Here is a 23,711-nt window from a genome sequence, read left to right as displayed (position 1 = left end):
ATCGTAGACTCGTCAACTGAAATGTTAGCATGTTCCAGAGATTTCTGTAAGGCTTTAGCTGGCACTCTAGGATTCTTCTTAACCTCATTGAGCGTTCTGTGCTGTGCTCTTGCAGTCATCTTTGCAAGATGGCCACTCCTAGGGAGAGTAGCAACGGTGCTGAACTTTCTCAATTTATAGACCATTTGTCTTACCGTGGACTGATGAACATCAAGGCTTTTAGAGATACTTTTGTAACCCTTTCCAGCTTTATGCAAGTCAACAATTCTTAATCTTAGGTCTTCTGAGATCTCTTTTGTTTGAGGCATGGTTCACATCAGGCAATGCTTCTTGTGAATAGCAAACTCAAATTTTGTGAGTTTTTGGAGAAGTCATTAGCCGAGGGGTTCACATACTTTTTCTAACCTACACTGTGAATGTTTAAATGATGTGTTCAATATAGACACGAAAAATACAATCATTTGTGTGTTAGTTTGAGCACACTGTTTGTCTATTGTTGTGACTTAGATGAAGATCAGATCAAATTGTATGACCAATTTATGCAGAAATCCAGGTAATTCCAAAGGGTTCACATACTTTTTCTTGCCACTGTATCTGTTGTCATGACAGTGAGGAGGAGAAACAGCCCAAGTAGGTGACAAAATGGCCGCAGCTTATAATTAACAGGAAATGCCATGCTTATGACAACGATTAAGGCAGCCCCCATACCTCTCTGATTGAGAGGGTTAAATGGGTTAAATACAGAAGACACATTTTGGTAGAATGCATTCAGTTGTGCAACTGACTAAGTATCCCCTTTCCCTTCCCAGTGGTCTGACACATTCTCTACGCTGCTATAACATGGGAACGGCTTGCAAATACATTCATAACACTGTTATAACATAGTAATAGCCCTGAAATATGCTATACTCGTAAAGCATGATAGCAGCCGTTAAACATGCCATATGATGTAGACAGTCCATTTTCTGACATCTCTGTTCTCCTTCTACAGTGTGGTGGGCTGGATTGTTCAGGGCTTCGGTCGTATGTTACCTCAGCCTGTCCTGACTCCAAGTGGATCGGTGAGTGACTAACCTCCTAATAGCACAAGACAACACACCCGGATAGTATTCATTAAGGCGCACTGTAGCAAAACACTTTGAATGGTAAAGCACATTTGTTATCGGATAAGTTCAGGTAGTCCTTCCTTGTTTCAGTAAATGTTCTTCTGTTTGGTGCAAAGACTGAACAAGACCCTGGTTTTGTGTTAGAGATAAGGCTGGGGGAGTTCTTTATAATCAAATTTTCATTGTTATTCAAAGTTGTTCTTAAACTTCAACTGAACAGGACATTAACTGAAAGAGGACGTAGGTAAATGGGATCTGAAGTCTAACATATTTTGTTTTGTGTCTCCCCCTCTGACAGGAGAACGGTGTTCAGAACAGTAAGTAAAGCTGGCCTCATGACTTTCTCATACACATACAGCATCTCACAGATCATGAAACTCAAAATGGTGTTAAAAAAAACAATCAGCATTATAGTCATATAAAATCCAAAACAGTGTACAAAGAAGTCTGAACTTCCAATAGACAACAGACAGGCAGGACAACAGAGAGTACAACCAGACATTGGCACTGCTCCTTTGAGTCTGATATCAGCTGTGGACACACTTCAGTGACCTGAGTTATGCTTTGAGGTAGTTTGATTGATTGATCAGTATAGTGGGCTGGTGATTTGCAGGTTCATTGATTGGTTGATTGGTTAATTACAAGGTGTACTGATTGGTTGATTATGGCTAGTGTCCATGATGAGGCAGACTCTAACTGGGCTCCTCTTCTCATTCTGTTTCAGGGGGGAAGGTGCGCTGAGAGCCCCTTAAACAAAAGGAGAAGGAAGACTGGGAAAAAGTCGCTCACAAAAACATATACACACACATAGAAGAGGAGACTAAACCACAGGCACACACTGATGATTGGAGCGAGACAGGCAGTTCAACAGACAGGCAAAAAAGATGGACGAATTAATAAATGGACACACACTTAGCAGAGGAGGCTGGTGGGAGCAGCTATAGGAGGACAGGCTCACTGTAATGGCTGGAATGATATAAATGAAATGGAGTCAAACATGTAGTTTCCATGTGTTTAAACTTAACGTAGCAGGCGTAACAGAAACGCCTGAGAATATCCGGTTTTCAGCGGAAAAGGAACCTAAGTCGGAAGATGGCTGTATCCCTGAAAACCAGTTGTTGGCAACTCCGCTAAGGGAAATAAAGAGAATAGAGTAGCACACTCTATATAAATTCCCAACGTTTCGGCATCCATTTGCCTTCTTCAGGGTAATGTCACGAACTCTTGAACCAGGTTATGTAGACAAACAGTGCAATTAGTGCAACCAATGACAATAGTGAGTGGTGTGTCATAATGATTTATTATTTATTATTTGATTGAGTGAAACTGTAAAACAAAAATAAAAAAATACGTTTCTAGCATATTAGATATATTAGGCTATTGTTATCCTATGGAAACGTAATTAAATATTGTACATAATATTAACATCAACATACTTTATTGTTTAATTCAATTTCACATACATATTTAATATATATAAAGTCAATATTCAGACCACTAGGGGTCAATGTTTTCAGAAAGGATATCCAGTAAGCCTTCCTTAGTAGTAGTAGGATCTCAATGTTACCTCCTCCTTGGTAGAGCAACATGCTCAATGCCTGTGTATTTGAGGGAGGACGTGGGACCTGATGACTCTGATCACTGAACAACTTAAAAAGGATATTACGGAGATCGCAAACCTCCATTGCAAATTCACAGCAACGTCTATGAGATGAGCTTAATGACCCTATCAAACTGAATGATCTCATTTAAGAGTAACGCTGACCTTCAGACCAAGATTACGACCGAACTGAGGGAGAGGAAAATCAAGAAGTATAAACGTGATTTGGAAGAACAACGGACAAATATACCTCTGGCGAGATCCTGAGCACAAGAAACCACAAAGCAGGAAAAGAAAAGCAGATGACAGACGCAAAGGTCCTCTGTCAGACCAACTATCCACAGACAGCGCTAACTCTGGATCCTCTAACAACTGTGAGCGTTTTTATCAAAAGAGGACGGGGACACCAGGGACAACGTTGTGAACATTCCCCTCAGCATGTAAGAGGGTTCGACGCATACGTCGGGGGAAGAAGAAATCCACTACCACCCCGCGACATCTATCAATTGAGATCCAAGACGGGCCCCCAGTCCAACAGGAGCTAAATGTATTCAACTTATCAAGTAAGACCAAAACATCAGCACACCTTAGTGTACTCAATAAGGGGTTATCGTTTGTACCCACTACATACATGAATGACTTTGACGTCCAGATAGAGCTATTCAAGTTTTTCTGTAATCTAAAATTCTTTGTCATCTTCAGTGAGATTAAAACATATTTCTACCATGTTAATCAATCGACTTACCTGCCCTACTGCGAGTCAAGCAGGAGATGGAGCCATCAACACAGCTGAGGTACCTGAGAACTCTGAGAGAACCACATTTAGAGCTACAAGTTCATTTTTACCTTCCCCGCCCAAAACACAATGCCTCCATAGACACCTTCTGCAGGATTGTCGAAAATGATGTAGGTGACCTACTGAAAGACAAACAGAAACACAAATCCTATGATAACCTGAGTAGTGATGAGAGAATGGGTCTTAAGGACTTACAGACAGATCCTTCGATTATCATAAAGAAAGTGGCAAAGGAGGAAGAATTTGTATACAAAACAAATGTGACTATGTGAATGAATGTTGTCGATGACTATGTAAAGGTCACTTCTATCGCAAACTGAATTATGACCCTACCCTAGAATCTCATCCTCAGTGGAAAGCTGTTTGGAATCAGGACAAATCCCCCCAAAATAATGGGAATTTCTATGTGTGAGAACTTTTTATACCGTTGCTAAATTGCACAAACAAGTGCCTCGTCCCCCAGGTAGACCCATTGTAGCAGCAGTCGACTCTGTGACGTCCGACATGTCTACGTTTGTGGACCACCACATTAAACCGCTGGTTGAAAATCTCCCATCTTATGTCAAAGACACTAGTCACGTGATCTCATTGATAAAGGGCTTAGGAAGGACACCAGAGGGCACCCTGCTGGCCACTCTTGATGTGGAGAGCTTGTACACTAACATCCCACACACAGGAGGCTTGCAGGCACTGCAACACTTCCTTCAGCAGAGAGACTCTACCCTTTCTCCATCATCTTTGAGTCAGAAATTTTCCTTCAAATTCGGAGTGTAGCCAATGGCTCCCACTTTGCCCCCAACTATGCAAACCTGTGTGTGGGATAACTTGAGGTAGCACTCATTTTCATAACAGAGACACTAGTCACTTTCTAAAATCATCCTATGGAAGAGATGCATAGATGATGTCGTTGTACTCTGGGAAGGAAGTCAGCGGGAGCTAAATGAAATCGGAACTCTACTAAATGAGAGCTCTGAATACCTCAAGTACATCATGCAGACTGATGAGAGAAAAATAAACTACCTGGATTTATGAATCATCAAAGAGAATGATGCATTAGACGCGGACTTATACACAAAGCCCACAGACCGCAATACCCTGCTATGTACGAATACTATGCATCCCCTTCCCCTGAAGAATGGTCTATAATATAGCCAGTTATGCAGGATTAAGGTTAAACGAATCTGTGGCCACCAGACAGATTTTGACAACAATACAACAAAAATTACATGCATTCAAAATGAGAGGATACAAGGACAAAACTCTTGATGCTGCAATGATCTCAAAAACCAAGAGAGGAATATGTAAAAACTCAACCAAAGAAGAGAAACAATGCCACAGTCTTTTGCACCGAGTACACCAAGTATTTGGAGAAAATGAAAGCAATCCCAAAAAAGCACTGGAATATTCTGCAATCTCATCACCTGTTCATGTGGGAAAGCCTACATAGGACAAGCAAAAAAGATGATTAAAACAATGCATAGCTGAACACAGTAGCTCAATCAGGTGTAAGAACATTAACTATCCAGTAGCAGTTCACTTTGTTGAAGCCAACCAGGTTGCGATCTCTGTAATATCATTTTTGAGTTGTTCAGTGATCAGAGTCATCAGGTCCTATGTCCTCCCTCAAATACTCAGGCATTGAGCATGTTGCGCTACAAAAGAGAGGAACTAACATCGAGATCCTACAACTGCAAAGGGAGGCTTACTGGAAACCCTTTCTAAAAACATTGACCCCTAGTGGTCTGAATATTGACTTTGATCTCAGACCCTTCTTATGAACTCTTCGTTTGGGCTCCAGAGCAGCAGTCTAAGGCACTGCATCTCAGTGCAAGATCCGTCACTGCAGTCCCTAGTTTGAATCCAGGCTGGGAGTCCCATAGGGCGGCGCACAGTTGGTCTGGGGTAGGCCGTCATTGTAAATAAGAATTTGTTCTTAACTGACTCGCCTGGTTAAATTTTTAAAAATGTAATTGAAATGAACTACTCTCTTTTATGAACAAGTCTTATAAATGGACATCAGCTTATCAGCGTACACCCAATATGTTCCCCCTGTTGATGATGCTTATTATGGTTGAACCAAAAGATGACTTGTAACAAAATGTTTTAATGAAATAGGGAACAATGAAATATATATGTGAAATTGCATTAAACAATAATGTATTTTGATGTTAATAATATGTACAATATTTAATTATGTATGATATCCATATGCATATCCATATGATATGCATATGTATGATATCCATATGTTATCCATATGATAACAATAGCCTAATATATTCCTAATGCTACAGTTGAAGTGAGAAGTTAACATACACTTAGGTTGGAGTCATTAAAACTAGTTTTTCAACCACTCCACAAATGTCTTGTTAACAAACTATAGTTTTGCCAAGTCGGTTAGAACATCTACCTGGTGCGTGACACAAGTACCTTTTCCAACAATTGTTTACAGACAGATTATTTCACTTATAATTCACTGGATCACAATTCCAGTGGGTCAGAAGTTTACATACACTCATTTTACTGTACATTAAACATCTTTGAAAATTCCAGAAAATTGTCTTTCGTAGCTTCTGATAGGCTAATTGACATAATTTGAGTCAATTGAAGGTGTACCTGTGGATGTATTTCAAGGCCTACCTTCAAAATTTGCTTGACATCACGGACAAATCAAAAGAAATCAGCCAAAAACATTGTAGACCTCCACAAGTCTGGTTCATTCTTGGCAGCAATTTCCAAATGCCTGAAGGTACCACGTTCATCTGTACAAACAATAGTACGCAAGTATAAACACCATGGACCACGCAGCCGTCATACCGCTCAAGAAGAAGACGCGTTCTGTCTCCTAGAGATGAACGTACTTTGGTGCGAAGTGCAAATCAATCCCAGAACAACAGCAAAGGACCTTGTGACGATTCTGAAGGAAACGGGTTCAAACGTATCTATATCCACAGTAAAACGAGTCCTATATCGACATAACCTGAAAGGCCACTCACCAAAGGAATAAGCCACTGATCCAAAACCTCCATAAAAAAGCCAGACTATGGTTTGCAACTGCACATGGGGACAAAGATTGTACTCTTTGGAGAAATGTACTCTGGTCTGATGAAACAAAAATAAAACTGTTTGGCCATAATGACCATCGTTATGTTTGGAGGAAAAAGGGGGATGCTTGCAAGCCAAAGAACACCATCCCAACTGTGAAGCACGGGGGGGGGTGCTTTGCTGCAGGAGGGACTGGTGCACTTCCCAAAATAGACAACATCATGAGGAGGAAAAATTTGGTGGATTTATTGAAGCAACATCTCAAGGCATCAGTCAGGTCGCAAATGGGTCTTCCAAATGGACAATTACCCCAAGCATACTTCCAAAGTTGTGGCAAAATGGCTTAAAGACAACAAAGTCAACCTATTGGAGTGGCCATCACAAAGCCCTGACCTCAATCCCATAGAAAATTTGTCTTAAATTTTTTTCTTAAAATAGAGTGGTGATCCTAACTGACCTAAGACAGGGAATGTTTACTTGGTTTATATGTCAAGAATTTTGAAAAACTGATTTTAAATGTATTTGGCCGAGGTGTATGTAAACGTCCTCCGACTTCAACTGTATATGCTTTAACAGTTTCACTCAATGCATTAACTAAATAATTTGTAAGTCGCTCTGGATAAGAGCGTCTGCTAAATGACTTAAATGTAAATGTAATTATGACACTGGTCATTGATTGCACTTTTTTCTACATAACCTGGTTCAAGCATTCGTGACATTACCCTGAAGAAGGCACAGTTATGCCGAAATGTTGGTGATTTACCCATTAAATGACTGGGAGTTTATATATAGAGTGTGCAACTCTCTAGATTTTTTTATAGCTTATAGTTTTTTTCGCCGTTAGTCAGCACCTCCACAAAAAATAATTTTCTCTGGGTGTGCACCAGCTCATGTTTTTTTAACTCCACTAAGGGTGCCATAGGTTTGATGTGTTTGATATCGTTCAATTTATTCCATTCCAGCCAGTACAATGAGTCCATCCTTCTATAGCTTCTCCCACCAGCCTCATCTGACACACACATAGCTAGAAATAGTCAATGGCTCTGTAAACCAATAGAGCTTTCAGTTCTTGCGCAGCTATAACACATAATGCACTTTCACCCTCTCTTTCCCACAAATGATTGAGCCAGTGATAAGAGATTCTGAATGAAATTACTAATTAGGTTTAAGAACTCATAAACCAGGAGAATTCGCTTAGCATGGGAGTGAATATAGTCTAATTTACAAAGGCTGTGTTTACACAGGTGTCTCAATTTTGATCTTATGTCAATTATTTGGCATATCTGACATATGATCTTTCCCCCCACAGCAACAAAAAAACACATGGAATCTAATATTTTAAGTTCTGATTTATTCCACAACCGTGTGTGACTCTCAATTCTGATACGATTCTGATGCTCCATATATATTTTATTTATTTATTTATTTTTTTACCAGGCAAGTCAGTTAAGAACATATTCTTATTTTCAATGACGGCCTGGGAACAGTGGGTTAACTGCCTGTTCAGGGGCAGAATGACAGATTTGTACCTTGTCAGCTCAGGGGTTTGAACTCACAACCTTCCGGTTACTAGTCCAATGCTCTAACCACTAGGCTACGCTGCCGTGTGGATGCTCAGATCAAATAATTATTTTTGCTCTGAAAGGTTTGTTGTTTTTTTACATGAAAAAAAAAATAGGAAATTAGCATTTCATATGTGTGCTATATCAGAGGTCACATGAGAGTAAATGTGCAAATTTGTCCCATATAAAACTGGGTGTGAGAACAGCCAGAAAAAAATGGTTGAATATGAAACAAACATCTGAATTGGGTTGCTAGGATGGCTGTGTAAACATAGGCGTGATCATGATATGATCATTATCTGTTAGAATCATAACTTTGGAAACAATATCTCACTCTAACTGCATTGATGCTAATGATTTCTCCAAAAAGCCTAGGAATCTCAAAAAGCCTAGGAATTCGGTTTTCTCCAGACAGACAGGGTGATCACAGCTAGTATAAGCTTTTTCCAATACTTTCCATTCTCATTTTAAACCGTGTAGAATCAATACACTGCTATCAATTGTTTTTAGATTGCATAGAAACGTGACAATAAAAAAACAGTTGGATTGGCACTATATTTCACACACGGTTTGTAGTCGACATACTGTTAGCATAGTACACACTACTGTTAGTACTGTTGTTATTGTGTTTGTCCAATGAGACAAACACAATAACTAGCTAAGCCCAGGCTGCAATCTTATTGTTATGAAGATGTTTTTACATTATATGCCGTTTGTTTATGATTAATAAAGAGTTTGAAATGCAGTCTGGTGTTTTGTGTGAGAGTCAATCTACCAATCAATCTACCAATCAATCTACCAATCAATCTACCAATCAATCAATCAATCAATCAATTAGGCTTATACCTATAAATATTCTAACAGCCAAGTATATAAAGGGGTCTGAATTACATGATATGATTAGAAGTTGGGTACACTGTATTTGTTGAATATATTTTCAATGGATCTGTACTGCTAGTGCTAACCTTTTGTAAAGCACAGTACTGCAATGTATTGAAGCGACCTTAAGCCGACACCTAGTGACCTAGTCAAGATGTTCGTTCCTCTTGGCATAACGGTTAAGGCTTGACAGTTGCTGGACCCGGGTTCGAGTCCCAGTTGGGGCTGCCCCCCGACTTTGCTACATTGGTGTCAGAAATGGGATGGTGCCTGTGAGGCCATCGGAGAGGCGTGTACAGGTGGGGGACTTAGAACACTCTCCTGGAGGAAGGCGGTAAAGTAGTGACCTTAAATCAACACCTAGCAACCTAGTCAAAATGTTCTGACCGCTTAGTGTAATGGTTAAGGTGTTGGCTTCACAGTTGCTGGACCCGGGTTCCTGGTCAGGGCTACCCCCCAAATTCGCTATACAGTATATTGAGCAAAATCAGTGGGCCCACTGATCCTCTGAGTCCATAAGATGAGGACTAAGATGAGGTTGTAAATTGGGTAGACTATCCCTTTCATTTGAATATTAAAATTGGGAGTGGAGTAATACTGTGATCATAACCAAGTGGGAAGGTGGTAATTACCAGTTTTGAAGTTGCAAATGCCAGTCAGATTAATTAATGTGCTTTGAACTCATTGAGAAACGCCGATTGGCTAATTGGCAAAAAACTAAAAACACAGCTAAAAAACTGTTGTTGCAAGCACCATGCTCTACCAGCTAAGCCACACGGAACCAGCTATCATGCTTGTAAACAAATGATAGTGTTGAAAAACCATATTAATAGATTGCTTTTTATAAATAATGTTATGTTGCTGCATTTATTAAATCATTTGTTCCAACATTTTTCCCAGACATGCCACGATGCAAATATGATGCCCTTAACATTTAATCCTTAACATGTAATCCATATATATTTTTTTTTAATATTGAAATGTATGTAAAAGTATGTATGTTTTAAATGTAAGTATGTTTTAATCTCGGTCACAATTGTGACCAATGGGAACATACAGTGCTCTGCATATAATACAATTCTACACACAATACCCCATAATGAGAAGAAATGTAGACATTTTTGCAAATAATATAAAAAACCTTCGATACAAAAGTATTCAGACCCTTTGCTATGAGACTTGAAATTGAGCTCAGGTGCATCCTGTTTCCATTGATCACCCTTGATGTTTCTACAACTTGATTGGAGTCCACCTGTGGTAAATTCAATTGATTGGACATGATTTGGAAAGGCACACACCTGTCTATACTGTATAAGGTCCCACAGTTGACAGTGCATGTTAGAATAAAAACCAAGCCATGAGGTCAAAGGAATTGTCCGTAGAGCTTTGAGACAGGATTGTGTCAAGCCACAGATCTGGGGAAGGGTACAAAAACAAATTCTGCAGCATTGAAGGTCCCCAAAAACACAGTGGCCTCCAGCGTTCTTAAATGGAAGAAGTTTGGAACAAGCAACACTTCCTATAGCTGGCCGCCCGGCCAAACCGAGAAATCGGATGGTCACTCTGACAGAGCTCTAGAGTTCCTGGAAATGGGAGAACCTTCCAGAAGGACAATCGTCTCTGCAGCACTCCACCAATCAGGCCTTTATGGTAGAGTGGCAAGACGGAAGTCACTCCTCAAAAAAGGCACATAACAGCCCACTTGGATTTTGCCAAAAGGCACCTGACGGCCTCTCAGACCATGAGGAACAAGATTCTCTGGGCTGATGAAACCAAGTTTAAAATATTTGGCCTGAATGCCAAGTGTCACGTCTGGAGGAAACCTGGCACCATCCCGACAGTGAAGCATGGTGGTGGCAGCATCATGCTGTGGGGATGTTTTTCAGCAGCAGGGACTGTGAGACTAGTCAGGATCAAGGGAAAGATGGATGGAGCAAAGTACAGATGAAAACCTGATCCAGAGCGCTCAGGACCTCAGACTGAGGCGAAGGTTCACCTTCCAACAGGTCAATGACCCTAAGCACACAGCCAAGACACCGCAGGAGTGGCTTCGGGACAAGTCTCTGGGTGTTCTTGCGTGGCCCAGTTAGGGCCAGGACTCAAACATCTGAAAATAGCTGTGTCCCATCCCCATCCAACCTGACAGAGCTTCAAAGGATCTGCAGAGAAGAATGGGACAAACTCACCAAATACAGGTGTGCCAAGCTTGTGATGTCATACCCAAGAAGACTTGAGGCTGTAATCGCTGCCAACGGTGCTTCAACAAAGTACTGAGTAAAGGGTATGAATACTTTTGCAAATGTGATACTTCCAAGGGGGTCCTTGTTGTAAAAAAAAATTAGGGTGAAAAACATTTAGAAAAACCTGTTTTTGCTTTTTCATCATGGAGTACTGCATGTAGTTTGATGAGAAAATAGAAAATATATATAATCTATTTTAGAATAAAGCAACAAAATGTGGCAAAAGTCAAGGTGTCTGAATACTTTCCGAATGCACTGTACCCCTATTTCTCAGCTCCAATCTCTATATACCTCAGCCCACTTACCCACACACCTAAACCAAATTACTCACACATCCCAGCCCTGTTATCCTCATGCCCTAAAACTAACACCCAGAATCATCAGATTACTTGTTTTGGTACTGCCCTGTTTTTGGTCGCAGGTTCAGGAATGACTGAAAAATTGCAACATTTACATGGAGCTAGCTCTGCAAATAGCACTGCTGGGGGATTTGAAAAGTCATAGTCAATCGGTCCATAATGTAATAATACATCATTTACAATCTGTATAAACTATGAAAATAGAAAAGTTCAGAATCTTTGTGAAACATCTCAGCACAGTGGGAAAATATATGGCAGCTAAAAACGGGACGGTCTTCAGAGATGCAATAGATGGTAGGGGTTGAGGGGAGCTGAAGGATGGGACTGGATGGTGTTCAGAGATAGATGGGAGGGGTTGAGGGGAGCTGAAGGATGGGACTGGATGGTGTTCAGAGATAGATGGGAGGGGTTGAGTGGAGCTGAAGGATGGGACTGGATGGTGTTCAGAGATAGATGGGAGGGGTTGAGTGGAGCTGAAGGATGGGACTGGATGGTGTTCAGAGATAGATGGGAGGGGTTGAGGGGAGCTGAAGGATGGGACTGGATGGTGTTCAGAGATAGATGGGAGGGGTTGAGTGGAGCTGAAGGATGGGACTGGATGGTGTTCAGAGATAGATGGGAGGGGTTGAGTGGAGCTGAAGGATGGGACTGGATGGTGTTCAGAGATAGATGGGAGGGGTTGAGAGTAGCTGAAGGCTGGGACTAAAAACAAACAAAAGATAAGTAATGTAAATGTATATTGTCCGTAAAATGTATATAGTATGTATAAGCTGGAAGTAGAAGCCTAAGTATTGTTGTCCGTTAGTTTACTCAAATTAGGGGAGGGGTGAAAGGGTTAGGGGAAAATAATAAAGAAGGTAAATATATGTTAAAATGTATACAGTATCACTCAAAAGTTTGGACACACCTACTCATTCAAGGGTTTTCCTTTATTTTTTACCATTTTTACATTGGAGTATAATGGTGAAGACATCAAAACTAAGAAATAACACAGAAGCTTGATGCCCTCAACCTCACACAAATTATCAATGAACCTACCAGGTACAACCCCAAAGCCGTATACACGGACACCCTCAAGCATTTCGCTACACTCTCATTAAATATCTGCTAACCATGTGTATGTGACAAATAAAATTGGATTTGATTTGATATCATCTTAACCAACTTGCCCTCCAAATACACCTCTGTTGTTTTCAACCAAGATCTTAGCAATCACCGCCTCATTTGCAATCACTGCCACATTCATAATGGGTCTGCGGTCAAACGCTCCCTGAAACACTTCAGCGAGCAGGCCTTTCTAATCGACCTGGCCCGGGTGTCCTGGAAGGATATTGACCTCATCCCGTCAGTAGAGCATTCCTGATTATTCTTTAAAAATGCCTTCGTTTTGTGTGTTCAGTTAATAAATTAACATGGACACTTACCACGTCGTCAGACGACGAAGAGATCCGTTACAGCATGCCCCATTCAAGAAATTTAGAACCAAGAACAGATATAGCGCTTGGTTCTCTCCAGACCTGACTGCCCTTGATCAGCACGAAAACATCCTGTGGCGTTCTGCATTAGCATCAAACAGCCCCCGTGATATGCAACTTTTCAGGGAAGTTAGGAACCAATATACACAGGCAGTTAGGAAAGCCAAAGCTAGCTTTTTCAAGCAGAAATTTGCTTCCTGCAACACAAACTCTAAAAAGTTCTGGGACACTGTAAAGTCCATGGAGAATAAGAGCACCTCCTCCCAGCTGCACAGTGCACTGAGGATAGGAAACTCTGTCACCATCGATAAATCCACTATAATTGAGAATTTCAATAAGCATTTTTCTACAGCTGGCCATGCTTCCCACCTGGCTACCCCTACCCCGGTCAACAGTCCAGCACCCCCCACAGCAGCTCGCCCAAGCCTCCCCATTTCTCCTTCTCCCAAATCCAGTTAGATGATGTTCTGAAAGAGCTGCAAGATCTGGACCCCTACAAATCAGCCAGGCTAGACAATCTGGACCCTTTCTTTCTAAAATTATCTGCCAAAATTGTTGCAACCCCTATTAATAGCCCGTTCAACCTCTCTTTCATGTCGTCTGAGATTCCCAAAGATTGGAAAGCAGCTGTGGTCATCCCCCTCTTCAAAGGGGGAGACACTCTTGATCCAAACTGCTACAGACCTATATCTATCCTACCCTGCCTTTCTAAGGTCTTCGAAGGCCAAGTTAACAAACAGATTACCGACCATTTCGTAGCCCACAGTACCTTTTCCGCGATGCAATCTGGTTTCAGAGTTGGTCATGGGTGCACCTCAGCCACGCTCAAGGTCCTAAACGATATCATAACCGCCATTTATAAGAAACACTACTGTGCAGCCGTTTTCATTGACCTGGCTAAGGCTTTCGACTCTGTCAATCACCACATCCTTATCGGCAGACTCAACAGCCTTGGTTTCTCAAATGATTGCCTCGCCTGGTTCACCAACTACTTCTTCGATAGAGTTCAGTGTGTCAAATCAGAGGGCCTGTTGTCCGGCCTCTGGCAGTCTCTATGGGGGTGCCACATGGTTCAATTCATGGGCCGACTCTCTTGTCTGTATACATCAATGATGTCGCTCTTGCTGCTGGTGAGTCTCTGATCCACCTCTACGCAGATGACACCATTCTGTATACTTCTGTCCCTTCTTTGGACACTGTTTTAACTACCCTCCAGACGAGCTTCAATGCCACACAACTCTCCTTCCGTGGCCTCCAACTCCTCTTAAATACAAGTAAAACTAAATGCATGCTCTTCAACCGATCACTGCCCGCACCTGCCCGCCCGTCCAGCATCACTACTCTGGACGGTTCTGACTTAGAATATGTGGACAACTACAAATACCTAGGAGTCTGGTTAGACTGTAAACTCTCCACCCCCAAAGCCAAATAAATAAATACAGTAGGGGATGAGGTAGTTGTTTGGACTTTTTACAGATGGGCTATGTACAGGTGCAGGGATCTGAGCTGCTCAAACAGCTGGTGCTGTGAGGGAGATACGTGTCTCCAGTTCTCTGCTGCCAATGACTGGAACGAACTACAAAAATCACTGAAACTGGAGACTCTTATCTCCCTCACTAGCTTTAAGCACCAGCTGCCAGAGCAGCTCACAGATCACTGCACCTGTACATAGCCCATCTGTAAATAGCCCAAACAACTACCTCATCCCCTACTGTATTTATTTATTTACCTTGCTCCTTTGCACCCCAGTATTTCTACTTTGCGCATTCATCTACTGCACATCTACCATTCCATTCCATTTAATTGCTATATTGTATTTACTTCGCCACCATGGCCTATTTATTGCCTTACCTCCCTTATCTCAACTCATTTGCACACATTGTAAATAGACTTGTTTTTCTACTGTATTATTGACTGTTTGTTTACTCCATGTGTTACTCTGTGTTGTTGTATGTGTCGAACTGCTTAGCTTTATCTTGAACAGGTCGTAGTTGTAAATTATAACTTGTTCTCAAGTTGCCTACCTGGTTAAATAAAGATGAAATAAAATCAAAATATATTTTATATTTGAGATTCTTCAAAGTAGTCACCCTTTGCCTTGATGACAGCTTTGCACACTCTTGGCATTCTCCCAACCAGCTTCATGAGGTAGTCACCTGGAATGCATTTCAATTAACAGGTGTGCCTTGTTTAAAGTTCATTTGTAGAATTGAATTCCTTCTTAATGCGTTTGAGCCATTCAGTTGTGTTGTGACAAGGTAGGGGTGGTATACAGAACATAGCTCTATTTGGTAAAAGACCAAGTCCATATTATGGCAAGAACAGCTCAAATAAGCAAAAATAAATGAATGTCCATAATTACTTTGTTAGGTTCTAAATAATAGGGTAAAAATTGACGGAAAACTATAAAAGCTCAAACCAAGTTTATTCACCCAAAGGGTCGGACAGCTGAACAGCTGAACAGACAGAAAACATATTCACACAAGTACTGGTATTTAACCTTTTCTCCTATGCTGAGCCCCTCCTTACACATCTGAACAGCCAATACACCTCTGTTGCTATACAGAACTTTATTGATATCTGTTCTTCCTCATCTAACCTGACCTCTGCCCAAATTCCTCTCTCCTCCCCAACTCACGGCTGTCATGTTGACTTGTACCATACTGGGTATCTTCTCCTTCCATAGGATCCTTGATGTCTAACAATAACATATCCTGACAGAATGTAAACGTTCAACATTCCCCTCTCTCTCAGTGACATGAATAAGGATATTTCATATTTTTAAGTTTAGAAGTCAAAACCCATCATTTTTAAGACATGAAGGTAAGTCAATACAGAACATTTTAGGAACTTTGAAAGTTTCTTCAAGTACAGTCGCAAAATACATCAAGCATTATGATGAAACTGGCTCACATGAGGACCACCACTGGAAAGGAAGACCTAGAGACACCTCTGCTGCAGAGGATATGTTCATTTGAGTTAACTGCAGCTCAGATTGCAGCCCAAATAAATTATTCACAGAGTTCAAGTAACAGACACATTTCAACATCAACTGTTCAAAGGATACTGTTTGAATCAGGCCTTCATTGTTGGATTTCTGCAAAGAAACCACTACTAAATAACACCAATAAGAGGAAGAGGCTTGCTTGGGCCAAGAAGCACAAGCAATGGACATTAGACCAATGGAAATCTGTCCTTTGGTCTAATGAGTCCAAATTTGAGATTTTTGGTTCCAACCGCCGTGTCTTTGTGAGATGCAGAGTAGGTGAACTGATAATCTCCACATGTGTGGTTCCCACCGTGAAGCATGGAGGTAGGATGTGTGATGGTGTGGGGGAGGTTTGGTGGTGACACTGTCAGTGATTTATTTAGAATTCAAGGCACACTTAACCACCATGGCTACTACAGTATTTTGCAGCGACACGCCATCCCATCTGGTTTACACTTAGTGGGACTATCATTTGTTTTTCAACAGAACAATTACCCAACACACCTCCAGGCTGTGTAAGGGCTATTTGACCATGGAGAGTGATGGAGTGCTGCATCAGATAATCTGCCCTCCACAATCACCTGACCTCAACCCAATTGAGATGATTTGGGATGAGATGGATCACAGAGTGAAGGAAAAACAGCCAAAAAGTGCTCAGCATATATGGGAACTCCATCAAGACTATTGGAAAGCATTCCTCATGAAGCTGGTTAAGAGAATGCCAAGAGCATACAAAGCTGTCATCAAGTTAAAGGGTGGCTACTTTGAAGAACATAAAATATAACATGTATTTTGATTTAACACTTTTTGGGTTACTAAATGATTCCATATTTGTTATTTCACAGTTTTTATGTCTTCACTATTATTAAACAATGTAGAAAATAGTGAAAAATAAAGAAAAACCCTTGAATGAGTAGGTGTGTCCAAACTTTTGACTGGTACTGCATATTTACAAAAAAAATACATATGGGGTATTGGAAATGATGCAGACAATTACATTGATAGAAGCCATAATATGTCTGCAATATTATAGCTGATTTAAGAAAAACACTAACAACCACATCTCAGTACACTCTTATTGATACAATCAAGTACAGATACACCCATATCTTAGCCCTAAATGCCCGATTTGTTAATCATAAAGCCCAGTTCCTTTGCCAACACACCTCATCCATGTTACTTGCCTATCTCAGTCCTGTTACTCACTTTCCTTAGACCTGTATTCCCCAAGTCAACAACAGTAACCTATATCCAGCTATTAGCCTCACACCCCAACCCTGTTATTTGCATATCTTAGTACTGTGACCTCTGACCTGTATACGCAAATAATTTCCTAGATAAACTCATAGTACAGTGGTAAAAAAACATGTGCCAAAGCCCCATTCACTTTCTTTATTACCACAAACTTGTTGCCAGAAAGGATTTGAATGGGCAATTCATGTCCATAAAGACACATTACCTGTATGAGCTTTGTGTATCCATACACCCCATTACTCATATAAACCAGGTAAATCCATGGGCATACTCATATAAGACAGGTCTACCCCCAGTGCCCAAGCCTCAACATTCATACAAACCAGGTCTACACTTGTACTTCAGCCTCAATATCCTTAAAGACCAGGTGTACATCTTCACTTCTAACCCAATGTAGATTTTTTTTCTACTGTTACATAGAACTGCCAATTGTCATAACAATAGGTGTGCTTATGCATTTCAGCCCCACTATTCATACGAACCAGGTCTACACCTGTACTTCAGCACCAATTTTACGCACCTACAAAGTCTGCACCTGTTCTTGAACACATTTAGTCAACTAAGCCAGGTCCAAATGTGTCGTAGCCTGAATCGTAGTCGTAGCCAGAATACTGAATAAAATGTAAACCAGGTCTACCCCTGCTACTCAGCTCAAGTACTACTACTGTACAAACCAGGTCTACACCTTTGACTGAGTCCAAATACTAATATAAACCAGATCTACATCTGCATATCTATATAAAATCAAATCAAATGTATTTATATAGCCCCTAGTACATCAGCTGAGATCTCAAAGTGCTGTACAGAAAACCAGCCTAAAACCCCAAACAGCAAGCAATGCAGGTGTTGAAGCACGTTGGCTAGGAAAAACTTCAGAGAAAGGCCAAAACCTAGGAAGAAACCTAGAGAGTAACCAGGCTATGAGGGGTGGCCAGTCCTCTTCTGGCTGTGCCGGGTGGAGATTATAACAGAACATGGCCAAAATGTTCATAAATGACCAGCATGGTCAAATAATAGGTATGGGACAGGTAGCACGTCCGGTGAACAGGTCAGAATTCCATAGCTGCAGGCAGAACAGTTGAAACTGGAGCAGCAGGACAGCCAGGTGGACTGGGGACAGCAAGGAGTCATCATGCCAGGTAGTCCTGAGGCATGGTCCTAGGGCTCAGGTCCTCCGAGAGAGAGAAAGAAAGAGAGAAAGAGAGAGCATACTTAAATTCACACAGGACACCGGATAAGACAGGAGAAGTACTCCAGATATAACAAACTGACCCTAGCCCCCCGACACATAAATTACTGCAGTATAAATACTGGAGGCCGAAACAGGAGGGGTCAGGAGACACTGTGGCCCCATCCAATGATACCCCCGGACAGGGCCAAACAGGAAGGACATAACCCCACCCAGTTCGCCAAAGCACAGCCCCCACACCACTGGAGGGATATCTTCAACCACCAACTTACCATCCTGAAACAAGGCTGAGTATAGCCCACAAAGATATCCGCCACGGCACAACCCAAGGCGGGGCGCCAAGCCAGATAGGAAAATCACATCAGTGACTCAACCCACTAAAGTGACGCACCCCTCCTAGGGACGGCATGAAAGAGCACCAGTAAGCCAGTGACTCAGCCCCTGTAATAGGGTTAGAGGCAGTGGATCCCAGTGGAAAGAGGTGAACCGGCCAGGCAGAGACAGCAAGGGCAGTTCCTTGCTCCAGAGCCTTTCCGTTCACCTTCACACTCCTGGGCCAGACTACACTCAATCATATGACCCACTGAAGAGATGAGTCTTCAGGAAAGACTTAAAAGTTGAGACCGGGTTTGCGTCTCTCACATGGGTAGGCAGACCATTCCATAAAAATGGAGCTCTATAGGAGAAAGCCCTGCCTCCAGCTGTTTGCTTGGAAATTCAAGGGACAATTAGGAGGCCTGCGTCTTGTGACTGTAGCGTACGTGTAGGTATGTATGGCAGGACCAAATCAGAGAGATAGGTAGGAGCAAGCCCATGTAATGCTTTGTGGGTTAGCAGTAAACCTTGATATCAGCCCTTGCTTTGACAGGAAGCCAGTGTAGGGAGGCTAGCACTGGAGTAATATGATCACATTTTTTGGTACTAGTCAGGATTCTAGCAGCCGTATTTAGCACTAACTGAGGTTTATTTCATGCTTTATCCGGGTAGCCGGAAAGTAGAGCATTGCAGTAATCTAACCTAGAAGTAACAAAAGCATGGATTAATTTTTCTGCATCATTTTTGGGCAAAACGTTTCTGATTTTTGCAATGTTACGTAAATGGAAAAAAGCTGTCCTTGAAACAGTCTTGATATGTTTGTAAAAAAGAGAGATCAGGGTCCAGAGTAACACCGAGGTCTTTCACAGTTTTATTTGAGACGACTGTACAACCATTAAGATTAATTGTCAGATTCAACAGAAGATCTCTTTGTTTCTTGGGACCTAGAACAAGCATCTCTGTTTTGTCCGAGTTTAAAGGTAGAAAGTTTGCAGCCATCCACTTCCTTATGTCTGAAACACAGGCTTCTAGCGAGCGCAATTTTGGGGCTTCACCATGTTTCATTGAAATGTACAGCTGTGTGTCATCCGCATAGCAGTGAAAGTTAACATTATGTTTTCGAATGACATCCCCAAGAGGTCAAATATATAGTGAAAACAATAGTGGTCCTAAAACACAACCTTGAGGAACACCGAAATGTACAGATTATTTGTTAGAGGACAAACCATTCACAGAGACAAACTGATATCTTTCCGACAGATAAGATCTAAACCAGGCCAGAACTTGTCCGTGTAGACCAATTTGGGTTTCCAATCTCTCCAAAATAATGTGGTGATCGATGGTATCAAAAGCAGCACTAAGGTCTAGGAGCACGAGAACAGATGCAGAGCCTCTGTCTGATGCCATTAAAAGGTAATTTACCACCTTCACAAGTGCAGTCTCAGTGCTATGATGGGGTCTAAAACCAGACTGAAGCATTTCGTATACATTGTTTGTCTTCAGGAAGGCAGTGAGTTGCTGCGCAACAGCCTTTTCTAAAAGTTTTGAGAGGAATGGAAGATTGGATATGGGCCGATAGTTTTTTATATTTTCTGGGTCAAGGTTTGGCTTTTTCAAGAGAGGCTTTATTACTACCACTTTTAGGGAGTTTGGTACACATCCGGTGGATAGAGAGCCATTTATTATGTTCAACAGGAAGCAGCTCTTTCAGTAGTTTAGTTGGAATAGGGTCTAGCATAGGGTATGCAGCTTGAAGGTTTAGAGGCCATGATTATTTTCATCATTGTGTCGAGAGATATAGTACTAAAAGAATGTGAGTGTCTCTCTTGATCCTAGGTCCTGGCAGAGTTGTGCAGACTCAGGACAACTGAGCTTTGAAGGAATACGCAGATTTAAAGAGGAGTTCGTAATTTACTTTCTAATAATCATGATCTTTTCCTCAAAGAAGTTCATGAATTTATTACTGCTGAAGTGAAAGCCATCCTCACTTGGGGAATGCTGCATTTTAGTTAGCTTTGAGAAAGTATCAAAATAACTTTTAGGATTGTTCTTATTTTCCTCAATTAAGTTGGAAAAATAGGATGATCGAGCAGCAGTAAGGGCTCTTCGATACTGCAAGGTACTGTCTTTCCAAGCTAGTCGGAAGACTTCCAGTTTGGTGTGGCACCTTTTCCGTTCCAATTTTCTGGAAGCTTGCTTCAGAGCTCGGGTATTTTCTGTATACCAGGGAGCTAGTTTCTTATGAGAAATGTTTTTAGTTTTTAGGGGTGCAACTGCATCTAGGGTATTGCGCAAGGTTAAATTGAGATCCTCAGTTAGGTGGTTAACTGATTTTTGTCCTCTGACGGAGTCTGGAAGGGCATCAAGGAATCTTTGTGTCTGTGAATTTATAGCACGACTTTTGATGCTCTTTGGTTGGGGTCTGAGCAGATTATTTGTTGCAAACGTAATAAAATGGTGGTCCGATAGTCCAGAAAAACATTAAGATCCACAACATTTATTCCATGGGACAAAACTAGGTCCAGAGTATGACTGTGACAGTGAGTAGGTCCAGAGACATGTTGGACAAAACCCACTGAGTCGATGATGGCTCCGAAAGCCTTTTGGAGTGGGTCTGTGGACTTTTCCATGTGAATATTAAAGTCACCAAAAATTAGAATATTATCTGCTATGACTACAAGGTCCGATAGGAATTCAGGGAACTCAATGAGGAACGCTGTATATGGCAAAGGAGGCCTGTAAACAGTAGCTATAAAAAGTGATTGAGTAGGCTGCATAGATTTCATGACTAGAAGCTCAAAAGATGAAAATGTCATTTTCTTTTTTGTAAATTGAAATTTGCTCTCGTAAATGTTAGCAACACATCGGCCTTTGCGGGATGCACGGGGGATATGGTCACTAGTGTAACCAGGAGGTGAGGCCTCATTTAACACAGTAAATTCATCCGGCTTAAGCCATGTTTCAGTCAGGCCAACCACATCAAGATTATGATCAGTGATTAGTTCATTGACTATAATTGCCTTTGAAGTAAGGGATCTAACATTAAGTAGTCCTATTTTGAGATGTGAGCTATCACGATCTCTTTCAATAATGACAGGAATGGAGGAGGTCTTTATCCTAGTGAGATTGCTAAGGCGAACACCGCCATGTTTAGTTTTGCCCAACCCAGGTCGAGGCACAGACACGGTCTCAATGGGGATAGCTGAGCTGACTACACTGACTGTGCTAGTGGCAGACTCCACTAAGCTGGCAGACTGGCTAACAGCCTGCTGCCTGGCCTGCACCCTATTTCATTGTGGAGCTAGAGGAGTTATAGCCCTGTCTATGTTGGTATATAAGATGAGAGCACCCCTCCAGCTAGGATGGAGTCCATCACTCTTCAGCAGGTCAGGCTTGGTCCTGTTTGTGGGTGAGTCCCAGAAAGAGGGCCAATTATCTACAAATTCTATCTTTTGGGAGGGGCAGAAAACAGTTTTCAACCAATTGATTGAGTTGTGAGACTCTGCTGTAGAGCTCATCACTCCCCCTAACTGGGAGGGGGCCAGAGACAATTACTCGAATCCGACACATCTTTCTAACTGATGTACACGCTGAAGCTATGTTGCACTTGGTGACCTCTGACTGTCTCAGCCCAAATACCCATATGAACCAGGTTTACACCTGTGGCTATGTCCCAATACTCTGATAAACCAGGTCTACCTTCATGACTATTCAGCAAAACAGATCTACCATTTTGGTAGAGACACTTAACAAACCTATTGACGTTAAATATTTGTTCAATTATGACACTTTTTCAGTGTATGAGTCTATTTATTATGGATCCCCATTAAATCAAATCAAATCAAATGTATTTATATAGCCCTTTGTACATCAGCTGATATCTCAAAGTGCTGTACAGAAACCCAGCCTAAAACCCCAAACAGCAAAAGCACGGTGGCTAGGAAAAACTCCCTAGACAGGCCAAAACCTAGGAAGAAACCTAGAGAGGAACCAGGCTATGTGGGGTGGCCAGTCCTCTTCTGGCTGTGCCGGGTAGAGATTATAACAGAACATGACCAAGATGTTCAAATGTTCATAAATGACCAGCATGGTTGAATAATAATAAGGCAGAACAGTTGAAACTGGAGCAGCAGCACAGTCAGGTGGACTGGGGACAGCAAGGAGCCATCATGTCAGGTAGTCCTGGGGCACGGTCGTAGGGCTCAGGTCCTCCGAGAGAGAGAAAGAAAGAGAGAATTAGAGAGAGCATATGTGGGGTGGCCAGTCCTCTTCTGGCTGTGCCGGGTGGAGATTATAACAGAACGTGGCCAAGATGTTCAAATGTTCATAAATGACCAGCATGGTTGAATAATAGTAAGGCAGAACAGTTGAAACTGGAGCAGCAGCATGGCCAGGTGGACTGGGGACAGCAAGGAGTCATCATGTCAGGTAGTCCTGGGACATGGTCCTCGGGCCCAGGCCAGTTGAAACTGGAGCAGCAGCATGGCCAGGTGGACTGGGGACAGCAAGGAGTCATCATGTCAGGTAGTCCTGGGGCATGGTCCTAGGGCTCAGGTCCTCCGAGAGAGAGAAAGAAAGAGACAAGGAGAGAATTAGAGAACACACACTTAGATTCACACAGGACACCAAATAGGACAGGAGAAGTACTCCAGATATAACAAACTGACCCTAGCCCCCCGACACATAAACTACTGCAGCATAAATACTGGAGGCTGAGACAGGAGGGGTCAGGAGACACTGTGGCCCCATCCGAGGACACCCCCGGACAGGGCCAAACAGGAAGGATATAACCCCACCCACTTTGCCAAAGCACAGCCCCCACACCATTAGCTGCTGCCAAGGCATTACAATACATTCACAGCTGAATTCACATCACATTAAGTGTGTCCTCAGGCTCCTACT

The 23,711-nt window shown here is 41.9% G+C and overlaps 1 protein-coding gene across 18 annotated transcripts in view; it reads left to right on the top strand.

The window, feature by feature from the left end:
* LOC124035922 (cyclic nucleotide-gated cation channel beta-1-like) overlaps positions 1–23,711 on the top strand; it is an 80,349-nt gene that overhangs the window by 30,428 nt on the left and 26,210 nt on the right. For all 18 annotated transcript variants that reach the window (XM_046349838.1, XM_046349835.1, XM_046349834.1 and 15 more), the window contains 2 exons: positions 992–1,061; positions 1,405–1,423. In XM_046349838.1, coding sequence (XP_046205794.1) covers positions 992–1,061; positions 1,405–1,423 — 89 coding nt within the window. The remainder of the gene's footprint in view (positions 1–991; positions 1,062–1,404; positions 1,424–23,711) is intronic.

The sequence above is a fragment of the Oncorhynchus gorbuscha genome, linkage group LG05 (assembly GCF_021184085.1).
Source record: "Oncorhynchus gorbuscha isolate QuinsamMale2020 ecotype Even-year linkage group LG05, OgorEven_v1.0, whole genome shotgun sequence".
NCBI lineage: Eukaryota > Metazoa > Chordata > Actinopteri > Salmoniformes > Salmonidae > Oncorhynchus > Oncorhynchus gorbuscha.
This window is presented reverse-complemented; position numbering and strand designations above follow the sequence as displayed.